At 34.8% G+C, this 21,986-nt stretch overlaps 1 protein-coding gene across 3 annotated transcripts in view; it reads left to right on the forward strand.

The window, feature by feature from the left end:
* Positions 1 to 6,132: 6,132 nt before the first annotated feature.
* LOC118201517 (uncharacterized) overlaps positions 6,133 to 21,986 on the forward strand; it is an 82,316-nt gene continuing 66,462 nt past the window's right edge. The window contains exons 1-2 of one of the 3 annotated variants that reach the window (XM_085827431.1): positions 6,133 to 6,980; positions 20,572 to 20,744. In XM_085827431.1, coding sequence (XP_085683557.1) covers positions 6,944 to 6,980; positions 20,572 to 20,744 — 210 coding nt within the window. In that variant the 5' untranslated portion in view covers positions 6,133 to 6,943. Of the gene's footprint in view, positions 6,981 to 20,571; positions 20,745 to 21,986 lie in introns of those variants that run through there. The other 2 variants (XM_085827435.1, XM_085827439.1) reach the window with 2 other exon arrangements.

The raw sequence follows: 21,986 nt of genomic DNA on the forward strand, positions 1-21,986 counted from the left end.
CAAACATGAAATTTTATCCTCCTCTCAAATGACGTATTCCTAAAGCAGCGCCACCAATTTGCATATCGCAGTTTTACTCAGCTACTCTTACTTGGCAACATATTCAAATTTTACACGGTTTGTCTTATTTTTGAGGGAGTTATCGCTATTTTTGTGATTTTTCCTTAATTTATGATAACCCAGAGTAGTAAGGAATATTTGAAATGCGTTTCTTAGGTTTAGAAAACGTTTTCTCCGTAGATCTGTAATAGCGTTTTAGATTTAGTTTCTTTTCTACTGCGGAGTAACATTTTGCAGACACATTCCCTGCTCAAAACAATTAGGGGATATTATTATGGTATAAAATAACCATATAATCGACAACCTTTTTAACAAAAGGAAATAGAAGAGATTATAAAGGAAAATTATAACGTTTACGAAGTTGGGAATGTGCAAATTTAGTCTGTGACGATGAAAACTGTGCATTTTAGATCAGGAGTAAAGAGCGACATGTAGCATTCCTTTTGTAGAAGGAGATTCAAAACAATTGACATGCTTTGGAGCAGTGAATATACGATGTCTCAGCAGGATGACTAATCGGTAGAATTGGTAGCCAGGAAGGCCATCAGTCGTTTACAGAAGAGTCAAACACAATACATTCTAGCGGAAGCTTTAGGAGTTTCCCAGAACGTCATTTCCAGATTACGGAATCGGTTTTTGGAAACTGGATATGTTTGAGAAATTCGGAACAATGTCGTGTTATCGTTTTAAAACAAAAAGCGGAAGCTTTACGTGCATTGCGTTTTAAAAAAAATAAAACTATATCTCTATTTTTAGAGAAATAAAGTGGTCAGAAAGAGCATTTTGTATGCGGAGATATTTGGTTGATGTACTGAAAACATTTTATTACACATTTTATCAGACAAATCGAGAAAATAAATAATTAATTAGATTACAATAATTATTAATTTTAAATACATTTTTCAGAAATCGATCAAAATAAAAACTGAAATTTTCCGGAAAAAATTGTTTGGGGACTATTTGGCGCTCCTCTGAGAGCGGCGCCCGGGCATCATACACCCCCTTGCCCTGCTCTCGCTACGCCACTGCTCAGGCGGTAGTTTGCTCATATGAGGCTCAATTCTCTTCAAAATAACCTTTTCGAAAATTTTTCCCAATCCTGACAGGAGGCTTATTGGCCTGTAGCCATCTGGGTTTGTAACAGCTTTGCCTGGTTTCGGCAGCAAGATGACTTTGGCCTTTTTCCAGTTTCTGGGGAAATAATTATTTTCCATACAGGCATTTAAGATGCTCGTAAGTCGTGTAATGGTGTTGATCGGCATATTCTTAATGGCGACGTTCGAATGTTATCATAGTCTGGTGCTTTGCGATTTTTCGTCCTTTTAATTATTTCCTTGATTTCATTTGGTGAGGTGAAATCCGCCTTGTTCTTGGCGCTAGGGCAGCTGATCCAATCTTTAATAAAGTTCCTTGTGTCATAAGCGAACAGATGATCACAGGGGTCAAGATTAGGCATGAATTGTTTTTCTAAATGCTCCGCCATAACCGCGGCTTTGTCTTTATTCATAAGTGCGATTTTATTACAATGCGGCTTCCTTCTGAGATTTCTGACGAAAGACCTTTGTCATTATTCCAATATTCCTCTCTATGATTTTTAATACTCTCTTTAATTTTTCTGTTAAGTTTGTTCATTTCTTTTTAAATTCTGGGGTCCCATGAGACGTTCTAGTGTTTGCGTAACCTCTTTGCTTGATCATGGAGTCTAGTCTGGACACCGGTTGAGATCGATATCGGAAAACCAGTCGGGATTCTCTTTCCACTCGACAGCAGAAGGGAGAGCCAGCCTGGCCCCTTCAAATTCCGATGGTGGAAATTGAAGTGGAAATTCCGTGCGGAAGTGACGTTTATTGCATAGCAACCAGTCTATCTCACCTCTACATTGCTCCAGGTTCAGGGAAAGGGGGTGGTTTGTTGTCGAAGGGGCTGTTTCGCACGTGCTTATTACTGAGGATGGCGGTAGAAAAAAACAAATCGAGTCCGAGTAAATGGTTAAATTTTCCGAAAAAATACGCTGCTGGATTTAGTAAAGAGTATGGAAAAAAGAAATGGGGAACGTTAATGGATATTTTAAACGCAGAAAGAAATGGCCTTTTCAAAACTTCAGGTATGTGAGGAAACGTAAACATAATTTTACGTATGATCTTTTCCAAAATGGAAATTTTCTAAAAGGTTACATGTTTGTAAACTATTTGTTAACAGGAATTTTATGATTAAAATACATTATTTTGTCTGAAAAGGTTATGCAACAACGTCATAAGTCAAATCATTGAAATATAGCACCTCGTACATGTGTTTAATATTCCTAATGAATTTGAATTTAAAAAAATTTAATTTTTAGCAACCAATCTATCACGTAGCTACAAATATACTATGTATCGTAGATACCAATAAGATGTGAGTAAAAATATAACAAACTTTTAACAAAAGTAATATGAAGAAAAATTTTAAAAAATTAAATAACTATATGTTAAATCATAAAACATATTATCTTGCACTCACACATATATATAATTGTTTCTAAAGAATAAAGTGAATAAATACAAATTTAATTAATTTTTGCGCCATTGCTGCTTTTTGCTAAAATATATGTATATATATATATATTAAAATATATATATATATTTTAACATATGCAGTGAAAGGAAACTGCAATACATATTCCTATTTATACCCTTTTTAAATCGATCTCAGTGACCGTGTGGTAAAATCGCTGAACACTGGTAGTTCGGTCCGAGGTCCAAATACTGCGAACGGGTTTGTTGCATTACCAACATATCTCTGATAACCAATATATCTGTCATTACCAACATATTTCTCGTAATTTCCAAAAGCATAAAAAATTAAGGCATACAAAACCTCTTTTAAATAAATAACTATATGTGTATATAAATATATTAATATATGCAATGAAAGGAAATTGCAATACATATTCCTATTTATGCCCTTTTTAAGTCGATCCCACTAGTGGCCGAGCGGTAAAATCTCCGAACACTGGTAGTGCGGTCCGAGGTTCGAATCCCGCGAACGGGCTGGACGCATGGGCGTCATTACCAATATATCATTGGTAACTTCCAGAAGCATAGAAGTTTACGGCACGGAAAATCTGTTTTAAATATATATATATATATATAACTGTATAAATATATTAACAGATGCAGTGAAAGAAATTGCAGTACATATATATTTATACTCTCTTTAAATCGATCTCACCAGCAGCCGGTAAAATCTCTGAACACTAGAAGTTCGGTCCAAGGTTGGAATCCCGCGAACGGGCTGGTTGCATGGACGTTTTCATGGTTTTCCCCATGTGATACGTGTATACGAGTTAGTTTTCCTTAAAATGTCCTCCACGAAGGCAACCCTCACTTTAGGCAGATAGCCCTCGAAGCTTTGCCGTAATTACATAAAACCAAACTAAGCACTTTTTTATCTGAATAAATATACACAAAACTGATGTAATATCTAAAAGTAGACCACATTAAAAAATCTGATAACTAATTATAAATCTTTGCATTATAATATTGACAAGAATTTAACCGAAAATTATACAGGAATTTAACTTGTTTTATACAGGAGATTCTAAAAACTATTGGAAATTGACATTGATATCGGTACAGTTAAAACTACTTAAATAAATTTTTAACTCAAAGCAATTTAATGTAAGTGTTGAATTTAGGATGTGCATAGTTTGAATTATATACTGCATGTCTGATGTATTACATTTTTATACACTACAAAATCAAATAAAAGTAGAGGGAAATACATTATAATTTAAAACATAAAATTTCAAAATTTATAAATTACTCATCACAACATGAAATTAAGTACATTGACATATACATTAGTTTAAAAATTACAATTACAATTTTAAATTAAAAGTATGCACCCCTTCTTTATATGTGAAATAGGAAAACACCAAATATATTATTTTCACTAAAATTTAATTAAGGCATTGGTAATGTGGAATAAATAATGTAGAATCGTCAGCATCAAATGCGTTATTTCTATAACGAAATACTCGAGTTTTTCACAAATCTTAAGAAATTAAAATATCTATTACGTACACTTTCAAAAACAATCCGTGACCTCCGCCGTCCTCAGTTTAGCTCTAAAACGACAGTCAGAAACTTAAACGGCAGCTGTCCAGCTGACGGAAAAATTTCCGACGCATCGATCTCTGTAATGATCGAGACGATAACACCAGATTCGCTCCCTGTCGAGTAGATCGCAAAAAGCGACCCGTTCTTCTATCTCGACGGTGTCCAGACTAGGGCCCCCTATCTCTGATAGTGAGTGGCAGTCTATTTGTGTTACTATCTATGGGGACTTTGTGAGTGGCCTTATTATTGGCGCTAAGAATACTATTATGGAAGGCGTCTATAGTATTATCAATGTCCTGTGTAGACCGTAGTTTCCTAATAATTTCCTAATTTTCTAACAAGGAGTTGCCCAATGGTTTATCAGTGATCTTTCTAAATTTAGCGTCGTTGCATTTGTTAGTACCTAGAGTCGCAAGAACTGGCACATGGTCAGAATTTAGTTCCGTGTTTACCTCCAAATACATGGGAATCGAGGTAGTGGTAAGATATACATCTAAAATGTCACCTTTACGTGGGTTATCCGGCAAGTACGTAAACTCTGTGGGCGCGTAAAAATAAACTGGATGGTTATTAATGAAATGCGGTAAGTTCTTACCATTATTGTTTGTGCGCCTGCAGCCCCATTCTATGTTCTTCGCGTTTAAATCCCCTGCAAGGAGGATTTGCTTATCATTAGGTAGCAAATCGGCTAATTTCTCAGAGTCTAGTCGATGCTGTGGAGGATTATACATCGCGGTAAAATACACGAACCCTTCGAGAGGAAGCAGAAGGGAAACAATAATAGCCTCAACGCCGTTAGCATATTTCACAAGTGCACATCAGTGTAGCCACTGAGGGAGGGGTTTCGAAAATGGACCAATGAGCTTCTATTGCTCTCGTGACGCTAATTCTTCATGCATGTAAGCGTATGTTGTTTATGTTTTAATTTGTATTTGTTTCGTAGTTATAAGTTTATGGCGTAATAGTACAAAATCTCGTAGTGCTTTTGTTTTATGAGTTTAATTAATCGCTGATATTTCACTTTCGCGATTTGTATCACGCATTAATATTTAGACTGATGTTCAAGGCATATTTTCGCTCTCGAGAAAATGACTCAAGCTACAATTAGCCTCGAATATTATGGATTTACTAACACCTGCGGATTAAGACACTTCAAGTGTATAATTTTATTTTAATTGAGCTGAGAAAGGCTGGAAGTATCACAATGAATCTAGTGTTTTCTTATTTCAATGCTTGCATACTTTTTATTTTTAAAGTGTAAGATTCAGAATACATATTGCGTATGATCTGAGTATATCCATTGTTAACATTAAAAGTTATATGTGAATAAATTGAATACATTCGTTGTGAATAAAATTAATTTATTCTGTTTGATGAGTATTTCTTGTGCAGACAGTACATTTAATGGTTAGCAGTTATTAAACGTGAAATTTAACACACTAAACATACACAAATGAAAAATTAGTAAAGTTCACTTTGAATAAGATTCTGCATTGGCTATTACTATAGAACATCTTTTTCATATAGACAATAAAATATAGCAATAAAAAGTGCTGACTTCTATTTACATATATAAATTGGTGTAAATGTTTTTCTCATATGTATAGTTTTATGTAAAGATAGCATTTGGGCTCAGATGTTTATCACATATTTCTTTCTTCATCTTATTTACCACTTATTAAGTAATATTTCAGATTGATAATTTTGCGGAGTATCCAACATCTTTGTATTTATTTCAAATTCTTTTAGCCAGGTAGCAAAATCTTCTCAATTGTTTATATTTGATCTAACTTCGCAACGAAAACTTTCAGAAGAAATCGACGATGCTTTAATTATTTTGTAAAGAAAATTGTTTGGCAGAATATTTTCAACCATCTTGTTTAAATCTTAAAGCATGCGAAAGATCATGTAACATGACAGAAATATTACTGGATGCCCAATGATTCATCCTAGAAGCCACTCCCTCGGTGGCTACGCAGATGTGCACTTGTGAAATATGTACGCCGTTATCACGGACTTCACTTATATGACAAGATTGAAGGGAGTTCTTGACGAAAATAGAAGGGTCTTTAGAGATGTCTTGCGTATATATATTAAAAAGATAAGGCGAAAGTGCCGACCCCTGTGGGACACCAGTTTTGATTACTCTTGTGGTTTAGTAAGCAGTACCAATTTTGATTCTGAATGTTCTGTTGCTGAGAAAAGAGGCTAATGATCTGGAAAATTGAGAGTGATTAATTTGTAAATGAGGCCGTGATGCCATACCCTTTCAAAAGCTTTCGCGATCTGATGCAACATGGTGATGTCAGACTACTTCCAGTTATTACCTTACGAGTAGATCTACTAGAGATACCTTTATACCGTATCTACGAGGTTCGCGTGGGCAAGAGGTCACTCAAAAGACTAGCCCAATAGCCCTTTCTCTTTAACCCTGAGAGGCTACTGTTCTCCCATGCGTAGAAGTATCGCGATTATCAGCGTATCGTAGATAGACAATAATATTCCGTTTCTACATCTTGACACTCGAGAATAAAATACGATCTGTGTGTGTGAAATCAATGGAATGAGACTTACAAAATACCTCGACTTCGACTTTAATAGATTTTCTGTCATTAGTGGACGCGGTGTCTATGAATTTTTATTGTGCATTTCTTACCTGAAAAGTTAAATATATATGTAGTGTTATTCTAGTGGTATCTTTTTACTAGGTAGGAGCCACTTCTGCTGATACGTCATATGTTACTTGTTAAATGTGCATTAGATCACATTGTGTTACTTTTTAAATGTGCTTTAGATTGTTAAATGTCATTCGATTACACGGTAGGATACGTCATATCTTGTTAAAAGTGCATTAGATCACATTTTGTTACTTGTTAAATGTGCATTAGATTACATTGTTAAATGTGCATGACTAGATGTGTTACTTTTGTAAATTGATCGATTAGCCATGCCTTCATTACGTATAAGCACTTCCCACCTCGTGAATATGTTGTATATTCACGAGCCTGTATGTTGGCAGATTGGTAGATTTATTATCAATTGTTCAGAGTAATAGTGTATGAAATAGCCTAGAACATTGCAAAAATCCAGAGGGGGGACATGATTGTTTTACAAAAGACGCTATCCGGCAATTAAAATTATGGATGATAAATGCATGTAACATGATTTTTCGATTCAAAAGTCTAAGAACAGTTTTTGTATAATACATATTACTACGTATAATGCACTAACTGTTTATTTTTATATTTTTTAAAAGGAAATTAAATATTTGGTATTCTTTAACACAGTGTTTTTTGCATAAAGAACGAATAGCATAAGTTGTCTAAATTGCATAAATAGACCACATTGTACAGCAAATAGTATAAAAGAGCTGCTTTCTCTTGCAAGTGTTTATTAGACAGAGATGTATTTTAGATTTTTGAAATCTACAAGAATCATATTATTTTGTCAAACTACAGAGCAAAATATCTTAAATACAACCTAACAAATTGTTACAATAAATTAATGACTGACTGCAACATAATTAGATCTGGACCGTGGTTGCTTAACTGATTTGAGTTATAATCAAATATACAACACTACAACAGCAGGTATGAATAATAATTATAGACTTTTTTCAAAATCTTTAGAACTCAAGACATTATACATCATCCTTAACTTATATAAGGTCTATAATGAGTGGCCTAAATATGGTGGATGATACTAAATGACTACCCTAGCAATCATACATCTATTAAAGTTATCCCAGCACCCATTTTTATGTCACCCATAATGCTATGGCATAGAATAATCCAGAGCTTAATTCAAAAAAATTAGAGGTGCCAGAACCTTATGGAAAGTCATTAGGATAAATAAATATTGAATAACAAAATGTAAATAAGTTTATATTCATAAGTTGAATTAATGACTAATAAATTTAAAGAGGGAAGATTGGTAAAATCCTAGTATACGGTGCAGTCTTGGTGCGATTTTGAAAATTATCGCCAACACCAAAATGACCTGTTTAACTACTACTCATCGTACATGTCTCATTTACTGCTCGTCATAAAGTAGCCAAATCCCTTGTGCACCAGATACTAGGATTAAACCGGAAGATTAACTCAATTGGAGCTTACTTGGTACTCTTCTGTTATACAGACTGAATTAAAAAATGTAGGTAGATATGCACAAGTGTATGTTTGTGCATATGAGTGTGTGTATACACAGACATACCCATATACATCTATACATGAACACATACATCCATGCATTCCTGAATCTTGTCATGATAACAGAAGGGTGCGACTTATTTTAACAGTTGGGATAAAAATTATGATTTTATTGTGGCCGAAAAGTATTAGAGCTTAACTCTGGTGGGCCCTGGTTGAATTTAAGCCCTGAAATCATATTAAATTCTTAGAAAAATTTACATGCAAGTATTTTACAATACAGTACACATATAAAGTTTCATGCAGTTCAGAATAAAATCTATTGATTAAAAACAGGTTCTTTTTTAAATCAGATTTCACATTACAGGTTGGAGCAATAGAACTAGAAGGCTATATAAACCTTTTAGTTACTAAGAGCTTATGCAGAATGATATTTATAGTGTTTACAGTAAGGTCATCTTGTTCTTATAAAAGATAAAAAATCTTCATTTTCTGATAACTTTTTTTTCATAAATATATCTTAAGATGGACCTTACTTATCATGACTAGTTAAGATTAAACTTGATAAGAATTAGAAAGAGTCTTGGCTTTTGAGATTATGTGGGCTAGTTTTCAAGTTTTATTGTTAAATTTCGTATTCTCTTGTTTTTCTATTGGATAAGTTTTTCTGTAGGAGAATCTAATATATCATAATGAAACTTTCGAATGATTTCTTTTTCAATTAAATTCCACTAAAGGTTGCTAAATAAAAAGGACATTCAAGTATAAATAAGAATTTATCAGCTAAAGTTTCTTTGGTAATTTTTATGACAGTGGTTATCCAGTTGATCCAAATTAGTGCATCATCAGTTTGTCTAATAAGTTGAAGTTCTTAGTCAATGAGCATTTGATTCATTTTCAGCTGTCAGCCAAACTAGTCACACTATCTAAATTGAGAGAGACACTTGGCTCCAAACTGAATTTTAAGTCTCAAATAAATATGAAATGGAATGACATAGTAGTTAAGGAACCACTCTTATACAGTCAAAAGTCGTTAATCTGGACACCCATAATCCGGAATGATCTAAAATCTGGACCTCAAAGCTATAAACTTTCTGCGCAATATGCATGCACATGATACCTTTACGCATGCGCATAATACGTTTACACATGCGCGTTTAATGTATAACGGTATAAGCTAAGCTAAAATTGTCTAATTATCTATTTCAGTTAATGTTGCAGATTGCGTTGTTCCTTAATCTTCGAATTGGATCCGGCTTATTATTTTTTGCAGACTCTTAGAGCAATTTTATAAAAGTAAGTTGGAACTTTCTATTATATCAAATAGAATTTCCGATGCTGGAGCTGCCAAAGGATCAACAAAGGGAAAGCATGTTTCGATGTCCATCAAACAAAAAGTGGAATTGCTGCAAAAAATGGATAAAGGCTCCTTTGTTTCTCTAACCATTCTGAAATCTGTTTATCAATTTCACGCTGCTCTGCGCGGGGGTGGGGACATCGCGGCACGCAATGAACTGGAAGTTGATCTGTCACCACTGTCCTTATCTTTAAAGGCAGATGTTTTTATTTTATTCGGCTTATAATTCCTTACTAAATGTAGTATTTCATCTCGATGTACTCCGTCTTTGATATGATTTAAATCAAATTTCTCGTCATTATAAATATCACGAGTACAAATCCAATAGTTTTCTGGTGTCAATTTTCTAATTTTGACTATGCGTAATGTATGCTTTATGCATGCACATGTTGAAAAAAATGTTTAATAAAGTAAGCAAATAAATATTAAGCTTTTTTTTTTTTTGTAAATTTTGATACCCTTTAGATCATAATTGCTCTTTATTTCATAAATTATGGTTTCATATTTTTAATTTTATAATTTATGCATGCTATCTTACCAGATTTAAACTGATGATCTATAATCCGGAAAAATTGATAATCTGGAATCGTCGAAGTCCCGATGAGTCCGGATTTAAGACTTTTGACTGTATATGCCCTCGGTTGGCAACAAATTTCTCGCCAAACTTTTTTGGGCAGAAACTCCACGGTGCCATATTACTGCCTAAGTTATTTGTTTACATTTTGAACTTTAAACCTAAAATGTCTGCAAAAATGCGGTTTTCGCACGTGCAAAAACCACGTTTTTAACACACAATACGCCAAAAATCCGAAAAAAAAAAAAAAAAATTAGGTAGCAAAAATATAAAGTTTCTAACCAAAAAATATTTGATAAGAATCTATGTACACAGCGATCTGTTTTAACTTTAAAAAAAAAGTCAGAGAATTGCAAATCTATGCAGCATAGGAATCTTGGAATTACGCACACCTCACTAAAATAAACTAACATAACAACAATAAATTTCAAATAATACCATTTACACAGCATTCTGTTTTAACTTAAAAAAAAAAAAAAATCACCGAATTGCACAATCTAGGCATCTCGCACAGCCTCGGCATTGTGCACAAATTAACAAAATAAACTAAAATAAATTACAAACAATTAAAAAAACAGCAATAACGACAGAAATTCGTAGCAAAAAAAAACTATGAACATAACATTCTACAAAATAAGAACAACAATAAAATAAAATACACTTATCATTGTAAATGCTTCTTCCAAGCAGCAGAAATACCAGTTTTAAATATTAGCAAAACTCATCAGTTTTCACCACTTTATCCTTCCCCCTTATCTTCTGAGACACAGAGCATACAAAATTCAGCATACATTCGTGAATAAAATTTTGCCCATACCTTTTAATAGTAAATTTACCTTGTACACAATCCAAAATATGTGACTGAAATGTTGCCACCATGTCTTGCATTGCAACATAAGCCATTTCAAAACACCCACCAAACCAATCGACCCATTTTCCTGCACAAATTCTATGACTTTCAGTATAAAAGCTGCTGTGTTTTCTCATTTCAAGCACGCTACTTGCTAACTACCACAAATTCCAAATGATACTATGAATGAAAAGAGAAAGCTTGAAGTATACGAATGCCAAAGAGGGGAAAGTAATTTCATTACAAAAACAGCTGCAACAGAGTGCAAGGAAAGTCTGCTTTCCATCTTGGTGCTAACCAAAGACAAAACAAATGCATATTCTTTCTTTAAAGATTTTATTGACTAAAGGGAAAAAGGCAATGTTAAAAAATTATTTTAAAGTAAGAAATTCTTTTGTTTTGAGGGGTGCGGACATTGTGTGGGTCACTTCTTTTTTTACATAAATTTTATGTGTAAAGTTCGGGTGCGGACATTACACGAGCATATACAGTATCACAAAATGAATTCAGAAATACAGTGGATGGACAAAAATATGGAAACACCTTGTGAAATGCATGTTTGAAAAGAAAGATTGATTTTAATGAAATATGTAGGTGGCGCTGGTGTTTTTGACTACTGACGCCACCTATACAACTTCGTAAATGTGCTAAACAGTTCAGTTGTTGTCGGAGTACTGTTATGTAAGGTTGTCATTGCATTATGTCAGAGTTAACAGACTTCGAACGTGGGCAAATTGTTGGAGCACGTATAGTAGGTGCTTCCGTAAACAAGGTAGCCGAGGTGTTTAGTGTTTCAAGAGGTACTGTATCGAAGTTTTTTTCCCGCATATTTGAAAAGCGGAAAAACATCATCTGCTAAATCACAGCGCGGATTAAAGTGAGTCCTGAGTGATCGTGACAGACGATCATTAAGGGCAATTGTGACGAAAAATAAGAAGACCACAGCTGCAGAAGTTACTGCTGAAATGAATGTTGTGTTACCGAACCCTGTGAGTACCAAAACAATTAGAAGAGAGCTTCATAAACAGGGAATTGCTGGCCGTGCTGCAATTGAGAAGCCACTCATCAGTGATGCTAATGCCCGTAACAGGAAAAGGTGGTGTTTAAGTCATAAAGCCTGGACTATAGAGCAGTGGAAGCGAGTAATATGGTCTGACGAGTCTTCTTTCACATTGTTTCCCACTTCTGGCCGAGTTTACGTCTGGAGAACGCCATCTCAAGCCTATAATACAGACTGCTTGTTGCCAAGAGTGAAACATAGCGAGGGTTCTGTTATGGTTTGGGCAGCCATATCGTCGTTCTCTGCTAGCCCCATGATAACTGTGTCAGGGCACATGACTGCCAAGACTTATGTGAACATTTTGGAAGATCAAGTTCATCACATGGTAGAAACTTTGTTCCCCGATGGTGATGGTGTCTTCCAAGACGACAAAGCCCCTGTTCACACAGCTCACATTGTCCAGGACTGGTTTTCTGAGCACGAGGATGAGTTGTCCCATATCCCCTGGCCACCACAGTTACCAGACCTGAATATTATCGAACCTTTGTGGTCTACATTGGAACGGAAAGTGCGTTCTCGTTATCCACCGCCAACATCGTTGTCTGAACTTGCCACCGTTTTGCAGGAAGAATGGTATAATATTCCCTTGGCAAACATACAGGAACTGTATTTATCCACTTCAAGAAGACTGCAAGCTGTTTTGGATGCCAACAGGTTTCCTACACCATATTAAGCAAAGAAACATGTTTTTTTAAAGGTGTTTCCATATTTTTGTCCAACCCCTGTATATGCATGTATGTATATACGTACATATTGTTGCGTGCGTACGGGTTCGTTATGAAATGAATGCACAAGTCCAATGAAAAAATGAAGAAAATTTATTATTATCACAACAAATATGATTAAATGTCCTCTAATAATTGTGCAGTATCACAATATTTCACAGTAGTTATCTTCTAACTACTTAAACATTCAATAGAACTTAATTCAAAACAGCTAAAGAAAGCTAATTCGCTACAGTCAACAAGAGCAGTTTTCTAAACAAACTAAGTAACTACTCTTATAAAAGGAGAGGTTTTCCTCCTTTTATGAGATTTTAAAATCGCGCGCGAGAATTTTCTAGTACTTTCTTGAAATCAAAAAGAGATATTTATTAAATGTTTAAAATGCACGCGCTCTTGTGTTTTCAATTTTCCGGCTTAGCTTTCTTTTCATATTCGCCACGAGCTGCACTGCGCAGGAAATAAAACCATTTAATTTACAAGTCTACTAACATTAGCTATTTAAATACCAAATCCGTAACACTGCCCCCTTCCCAAGGACTGCACGTCCCGGGCAGTACAATCCCTGGACAGGAAGCCAAACTTACAACTAAGGCATAAATACAATAATAAACAACATGAACAATAAATGCAATAGCTAACTTTAAACAAATCAAATACAAAATACAAATCAAATCAAATCAAATATACATTTAGAAACAAAAAGGACCATGGTCTTACACTATTTATTTACAATTAGTACTATGGCCATAGTAGTGAGCTAACCGGAACGACTTTAGATTTAGAGTCCGAAGACTTACGACTCCGAACCACGACATCATTCAGCCTGTTTAGGACTGTGTGCGGACCATCCCAAGGTGACTGTAATTCAGGCCTGACTCCTTTTCGTCGAATCGCGTTCCACAACCACACCTTGCCTCCTTTGTTGAATCTATGTCCAGTAGCTCTCGTGTTGTATCTGGTCTTCACTTTCTCCATCACCAAGTTGACTCGCTCTCATGCGGAACGGTGCATCTCTTCAAACCAGGCCTGGACATCTTGGGTGTATTCCTCAGGCCATGAAGGCGCAACCGTAGGGCGACCAAACAGGCACTCACAAGGCAGACAAAGGTCTCGACTGAAGAGCATCTGGGCTCGAGAATAGCTGGTAGTCTTGTGTTTCTTTTCGACCCTAGTATGATTTCGGCAGCTTCCCGAGCTGGGTCTATCGGAAAAGGCGTCGGCATTTCCAGGTGAGGATCCCTTCTGAGGATGGATAGTCATGTCATCAGATGCTGAAAGCAGTTTGTTGTTTTTGAAGTCTAAGGAAAAATTGTATTTCCTGAAAAAGTCCATTCCAAGTATGAATGGATCTGTAATATCTGCCACATACGCCGTGTGATGATAAGCGGCATTTCCAAACATGATGTTCACGTTTAACTTCCCAGATATGTCGATCTTATCACCAGATGCAGTCTGAAGGGTAACACAGGATGGCGTCCAAATAAGTATATCTTTAAATTGTTGAGCTAAATCTCTCCGAATGATAGTAACATTAGCTCCTGTGTCAATGATCATATTGCAAGGAACTCCGTCAATATGTCCATTGATGGACAGTCCGTTACTGTTGCCACTCACTATAGAAATCTTGAGCGCTTTAAAACAAGGTTTTTCATTCTCTGGCAACCTCCGTTCCTGGATATGGTCATTCATTTGTTTCCTCCGTCGTCGCTGGGAAATGGTCTCAATTTTCATACTCTGGGGTGTTCTACAATTCTTTCGTACGTGGCCTTAAGCTCCACAGTTCCAGCACTTTAGTTTGTTGTCAACCTTTTCCATCCCATGGCATTTAATTGTCTGTTTAAATCGTATGCCTTATTTTCCATGTTCTGAGGTGTTCTGCAGTTCCTTCGTAGGTGGCCTTTAACACCGCAGTTCCAGCACTTTATGGTCGGTTTCTTTTCAACACTATTCTGTCTCAAGGCATTCACTGGTCTTGTCAACTCATCCATTTTATTATCCATGCCCTGGGGTGTTCTGCAATGCTGTCGTAGGTGACCTTCAGAAACACATTTCCTACTCCTTCGAGCCACTTTGTTATCACTTCTACTCTGTATCAAAGCGTCAACTTGTCTGGATAAATCATCTAAACGAGCCATCAGTTGATCCACTGGCTCGTGGACTCGCATAGCTCTGACTGGGTAGCGGTCTCTATGAGTTGCTTGCTGGGCTGCGTCGAATTTCATTGCGTACAACGGAGCACTTTTTATATCCTTCACATCCACCATTCGTATAGCTTTCTGTATTTCAGGATCCCGGATGCCGTCGATGAAGTATTGCTGGGACAGGCTTTCTCTTGTTTCTGTCGGGCACTCCAAAAAGGCGAAGTGGGACAGCCTTTCAACATCCGTGGCGAGCTCCTGAAGTGTTTCGGTGGGCTTCTGTTGATGGGATTTTAGTTGAAGCCTGCTGTAGTCTTTCAAACACTTTTCCCCAAAGCGGCGGATAGAGCTTCAAAATCTTGTCTTTGATTTTCGAGAAGTGTCTGCAGGATATACGCTGCATCTGCTCTCAGAGAAGCGGCGAGATGACAGGCCTTAGCTTGGGAATCCCATCGATTCGCATCCGCAACTATAGAAAATTGTGTCTTATACACCTGCCAGGAGGTCTTTCCATCATATGTGGATAGCTTCAGAGACGGACGAGCAGGCATCGGTAAGAATTTAAAACCATCCGAATTGCTCCCTGCTGTCGCTACGAATTTCTTTAAAGTATCGACTTCTTTTGCAACGGCTGAATCAATCAATTTGTTGATAAACAAATTGATAAATTGATATGATTTGTATCAATTCTATGATTAAAAATTATTGATGTATTTGATAATGATTTGTATCAATTCTATCATCAGTTTGTTGCTCGACGGCAGAAACTCGCTTTTCTATATGTTCTTTTACAGAAGAAACTTTCTTCTATTTCTTTCACCGAAGAAACTCTTTCTTCAATTTGAACTTTTACGGAAGAAACTTTTTCTTCAATATGCCCAACTTAATTTCAACCACATGTATTCTGCCTTCCATAGCCTCGAATTTGGTTTCTATTATGCATGCAAATTCTCTTTTTATTTCGTATTGAATTTCTTCAATCTTTACTTGTAAGGCTTTTATTTCTTCTTTAACAGATTCCTTAACAACTTTTATTTCCTCTTTAACAGATTCCTTAACAACTTTTATTTTGTCTTTAAACACTAATTGACCAGCTTGAATGGCCTTCATCTCTTCCTTAACAGATTCTTGTCCCGCTTTCATTTTTTCCTGTCCCGCTTTAATCTTTTCCTGATTAGATTTCATTTCTTCTTTCATTCCTTCTTTAATTGAGGCAAAGGCTGTTATCAATTGCCTTAATTGCTCTTCCATTGCTCTTGTTATTGGCATTCAAACCCCAATCCTGACACCAAAAATTGTTGTGTGCGTACGGGTTCGTTACGAAATGAATGCACAAGTCCAATGAAAAAATGAAGAAAATTTATTATTATCGCAACAAATATGATTAAATGTCCTCAAATAATCATGCAGTATCACAATATATCACAATAATTATCTTCTAACTACTTAAACGTTCAACAGAACTTAATTCAAAACAGCTAAAGAAAGCTAATCCGCAAATTCACTACAGTCAACAAGAGCAGTTTTCTAAACAAACAACAAACTAAGTAACTAGTCCGAACTGAGAGGTTTTCCTCATTTTATAAGATTTTAAAATCGCGCGAGATAATTTTCTAGTACTTTCTCGAAACCAGAAAGAGATATTTATTAAATGTTTAAAATGCACGCACTCTTGTGTTTTCAATTTTCTGGCTTAGCTTTCTTTTAATATTCGTCATGCGCTGCACTGTGTGGGAAATAAAACCATTTAATTTACAAGTCTACTAACATTAGCTATTTAAATACCAAATCCGTAACACTATGTATGAGTATGTATACACACATACATTTCTGAATTCACTCCCCTTAACAGAAAATACCAAATTATTCATTATTTAATACTAAAGATGAGTGATCTGTTTCTTCAAACTTCTGCAGAAATAACTGGTGCTAATTTGTCAGAATAGCTACCAGTTTTCATGATCAGTGAAATTTTTTAATCAGATAAGATTATGTCTTGCTTGCATATGAATACATTAGCTTTTATGTGTGAAATGCTTTTTTTAAAAAAATTTCATAATTTAAATGTAGGTTTTTGATATTCAGTTTGCTAATGAATAAGGTACTTTTTTTTTTATAATTTTAAGGCAGAATTTCCTCTTCTGAATATTTGACTTTTATACCATGAACTGCATTAGCTATACAGTAGAAGTCCAGAAATCCGCAAAGCTTGGGACCGGAGGTTGTGCGGATTTTAGGATTTAGCAGATTTCAGGACAGAAAAGATAAATCATAATATTCAGACTAAAAGTGCAAAATAAATGAGGCATATTAGATACATTTAAGTAAATTTTGGTTGATCTTTGGATTATGGTAACTTGGTGATTTTTTGGCGACAAACTCTGCTATAGCAACCCTCTATTTTTTTTTTTTTTTTTTTGCCGCCATTTTGTCTTCACGAAGTAAAGACATGTTTCTTTTCTTTTTATTTACTGAACACTTTTTCCAACAATCTACTAGCCGAATTACACTTATACTAGAAATTTTATGTAACAAAACTGCTTAATCATGACAAATATTAACTGCAAAATTGGGAAAAAGTGCACAATCGCAAACTCCTTGCGCGTTTTTCAGAATAGCACATACACATAAACCATTTACACGTCAACTTATTTTTACTTAAAAAAACATTCCAGGATTGCATAAAAATGGCATTGCACACACTCTTAACTTTATCCATCTACACTGCTATTTTCTCATAAATTACAAAAATTTGCACGAAAATGCAAAAAAATTCTGTGAATCTTTAAATTCGGTAAAAAGCACATATATGAAATTACCTGATCGCGAAAAAGTATATACCCTTTCCAAGGATGAACATTTCCACGTATAAAATAAATAAAATATCCAAAAACTTTTACCTCTAAATTATCTATTATATTATAAACATCACCAACGAATTCATACCGCAAACATTACAAATACTTAGTGTCAAATATTTAAATTATTTCCATACACGTTTACTTCAACTGAAATGTATACCAAATTCCTACAAACATAAAATTCACAAAATAACTATCATTTAATTAAAATATCACTAAACCATGTACACATCGACTTATTTTTACTTAAAAAAACATCCCAGAATTGCACAAAAATGACATTGCACACACTCTTCACTATATCTATGTACACTGCTTTTTTCTCATAAATTAGAAAAATTTCACAAAAATGCATGAAAATTTTGTGAATCTTTAAATCCGGTAAAAAGAACATATATGAAATTACCTGATCGCAAAAAGTATATACCCTTTTCAAAGATGAACATTTCCACGTATATGATATCATATTAATTTATTTACTCCTTACATTTATAAAATAAATAAAATATCCAAAAACTTTTACCTCTAAATTATCTATTATATTATAAATGTCACCAACGAATTTATACCGCAAACATTACAAATGGTTACAAATACTTAGTGTCAAATATTTAAATTACTTCCATGCACATTTACTTCAACTGAAATGTATACCAAATTCCTACAAACATAAAATTCACAAAATAACTATCATTTAATTAAAATATCACTAAACCATGTACACGTCGACTTATTTTTACTTAAAAAAACATCCCAGAATTGCACAAAAATGGCATTGCGCACACTCTTCACTATATCTATGTACACTGCTTTTTTCTCATAAATTAGAAAAATTTCACGAAAATGCTCAACGTATTCTACTCAAACGTATTCCAAAATACTACAAACATATAACTCACAAAATCACGATCATTAAATTAAAATGACACTTAATACAAAATAATATAGTACTACAGTTTTTCAAATCCCCCCCCTCTTTTCCGATTAAAGAACTGTAATTCGTCCATTAATGTCACATCACATATCTCATGATCTCTCATTTCCCTCACACAAAATAATGTGTAATCGGAACTGAGTACTTCTCACATTATTACCAAAGTCCTAGGTAGTAACCTTTATCGCCTGCAAAATGTCGCCAAACTACCAGTTACCATATTCCAAAGATCAGCCTAAATTTTTATATACATTATTGCAATAACTTATTGCATGCATTAAATTATTATTACATATATAAATTGATTATATTATTCATTGTATTATATATACACAGCATCGAGGTTTGCCAATTTCACCTCATGCAAAGATTTCCGTTGTTAGAGTTCGGGTTGCACTGTTTCTGTAAAATTTCAATAGCTTTTCTTTGTTTTTCCGTGTATTATGCACAATTGTATCGCAATTCCATGCGATTCTGCTATAAACAGAGGAGTAACACCTGTCTCCATCTTTTGCAGAATTTGCACTTTTTGCATTACCGTCAATGAAACGTTCAACGTTGCAAGCAGTAAAATCATGCATGCATTCCTTATCTGTCATTGTATTAAAAAGGACTGAAATTTAAAATATTCTTAATTTATCCACAAAATATATGAATAAAAAAAAGGCAGCACTAAATAATCTCGTGAAATAACAAAGCTCAGAAAATACAACAATGTGAATCGTGAACTTGAAAGAAGAGTGAATCATCTGTTCTTTTACCTTGATTAGAGGGGAAAAAACTTTTATCATGATGTCAATAATTTGGCATTTCCATTATGACTCATTATTATTCGGTAAGCATTTTTTCTTCGATATTTCATACTCAGTGTTGCAGTTTCCGGAACCTAAAAACTTTTGAGACGCAACGCGTATTTTCGGTATTTAACTGTATTACTATCCAAAATTTTTGTTTCTGACATTCAGCATTTCCCAAGCTTTCTAACTGTATTCCATATAATATTCATGTGGTGTAATGAAATCTTTACACAATAGGAATGTTATCTTTTGATAAGTGCTTTTAAACTCTTCTAAATGTATTACCCCATTTGTCGAATTTTTTATTTCTTTTGCATAAAAAAGCAGTTTTTTAGCTTTAGTCTTAACTGGACCTTAAATGTAGAAAATTCAGCACTGTGATATTCTGTTTCAATAAAAAGTTAATATGGTCCACAAGTTGGCTACACATTTCTCAAGGCACACTTAAAAGAAGATTTTAATTCAAAGGTTTTGCAATCTTTTTAACTGTGAATTTTATCATTTATTTACATCTACATTCTTTACAAATTTCAAGTTTTGATACATTTTAGGTTGATGGAATTTTTGTCTCCCTACTGTATAAAAATTATAAATGTATCAGTATCCAGAATTGTGGTTCATGTATGGTGTTGAAAATAACTACATAATGAATCTGCTGTAATTTTTATTTCATACTACAGCCAAACTGTTAAAATGTTTGAAGTATGTTGTTACAAACTGGGCTTATTAAATTTGCAGTTTCTTAAACTGAATTAAATGTATATTTTACATTTACATTATTCATCTTTATTATAGGAGCTATTTGGGTTTTTATCTTATGTTAATAGTAATATATATTATGGAACATAATGTAATAATTTTTTGAATATTATATAAATTTATGGTTTTATATTTTTTTAAAACAAAGGGCCATTTAAATAATCTTATACTTTGTGATTGTAATACACTTATCATTGATATTTTATAGAAATGTCAGACGAATTAGACGATCTCAGTACTGTTGATTGGGTTGAAGTGCCTGATACTTCTTTCATTGTAAAGTGCAAATTTTCTGATGTGGGTTATAGTGTTTTGATGTCTGATCTAACTCATCTATATGGAGAGCGAATAAGGGAGTCAGAAGTTCAAGAAAGATTCTGTGTAATTATACCTAATATTCTGTTGAATTTGATTTATTGTATGATATTTTTAATAGCTATAAAATTAGGATCTTTCTAAAAATTTGAGTATGGATTGATTTAAATTTGGAAGACTGCATGTAAAAGACATGTGAATATTCATAATTGAATTATAAATTACAATTGTGGTATTATACAGCAGTGTATATTATCAACTTTTCATTAAATTAAAAAATATTGACATTCATATGCTATGAGAATACTTAAGTATAAAGTATAAATTTAATTATTTGTGATTATATAGAATTATTTGAATTACAAGGGCGAGTCAAATGAAAGTGAGCCAATGCGAATATATGACAAACAGAGTACTTTATTTAAAGGTAGTCTCCATGAACATTGAGACATTTATCCCATTGACAAATGAGCCGCATGATCCCCGTCTCATAAAACTCCTTGGGCTGTCGATTCAAAAAGTCTTTAACCGACTCCTTCACGGCGGCGTCCGACACGAATCCGGTACCCTTGAGATGTTTTTTTCAGTTTCCCGAAAATGTGAAAGTCGCATGGCGACAAATCTGGGCTGTATGGAGGATGTTGCAGCGTGTCCCACATGAACTTTGCCAGTTGTGTCTTAACCACATCAGCGACGTGGGGACGAGCATTGTCGTGTAGCAAGATCACACCCTTCGTCAATCTTCCAGGTCGTTTGTTCTTCATTGCGACACGCAGCCGATCCAGAGTTGCACAACATCGCGAACTATTGATAGTCTCTCCACGTTTAGCAAATTCAATCCGTAATGGCCCCTGACGATCGGAAAAAAAGTCAATAGCACCTTTCCCGAGGAAATGACAGCCTTTGCTTTCTTCGGGGGTGGTGAATTCAAACGTTTCCACTGTAAGCTTTGCTGGCGTGTTTCAGGTTTGTAGTGGTGGCACCATGATTCGTCTCCGGTCACAATTGCAGACAAGAAGTTGTCACCCTCATTGTGATACCGGATGAGATGAGTCAAAGCAGCGCCGAACCTCTCCGTCTTCTGGCGGTCGTTCAAAATTTTGGGCGTCCATTGAGCACACAAAAGCCGATAACCGAGATGATCATGAATTATGGTGTGAACCGAACCGTGACTGATGTTCACACGCTCTGCCAGTTCATCGATGCTTATCCTCCGTTCTTGTCTAATCAGCTCATCAACCTGTGCAATTGTGTCGGGGGTGATTGCAAGGTGGCTTTGGCCCGGTCTTGGATCGTCTTTGCAACTTT

This window comes from Stegodyphus dumicola, chromosome 1 (assembly GCF_044657685.1).
Source record: "Stegodyphus dumicola isolate Sdum_Otavi_A_Nest chromosome 1, ASM4465768v1".
In the NCBI taxonomy this organism is placed as follows: domain Eukaryota; kingdom Metazoa; phylum Arthropoda; class Arachnida; order Araneae; family Eresidae; genus Stegodyphus; species Stegodyphus dumicola.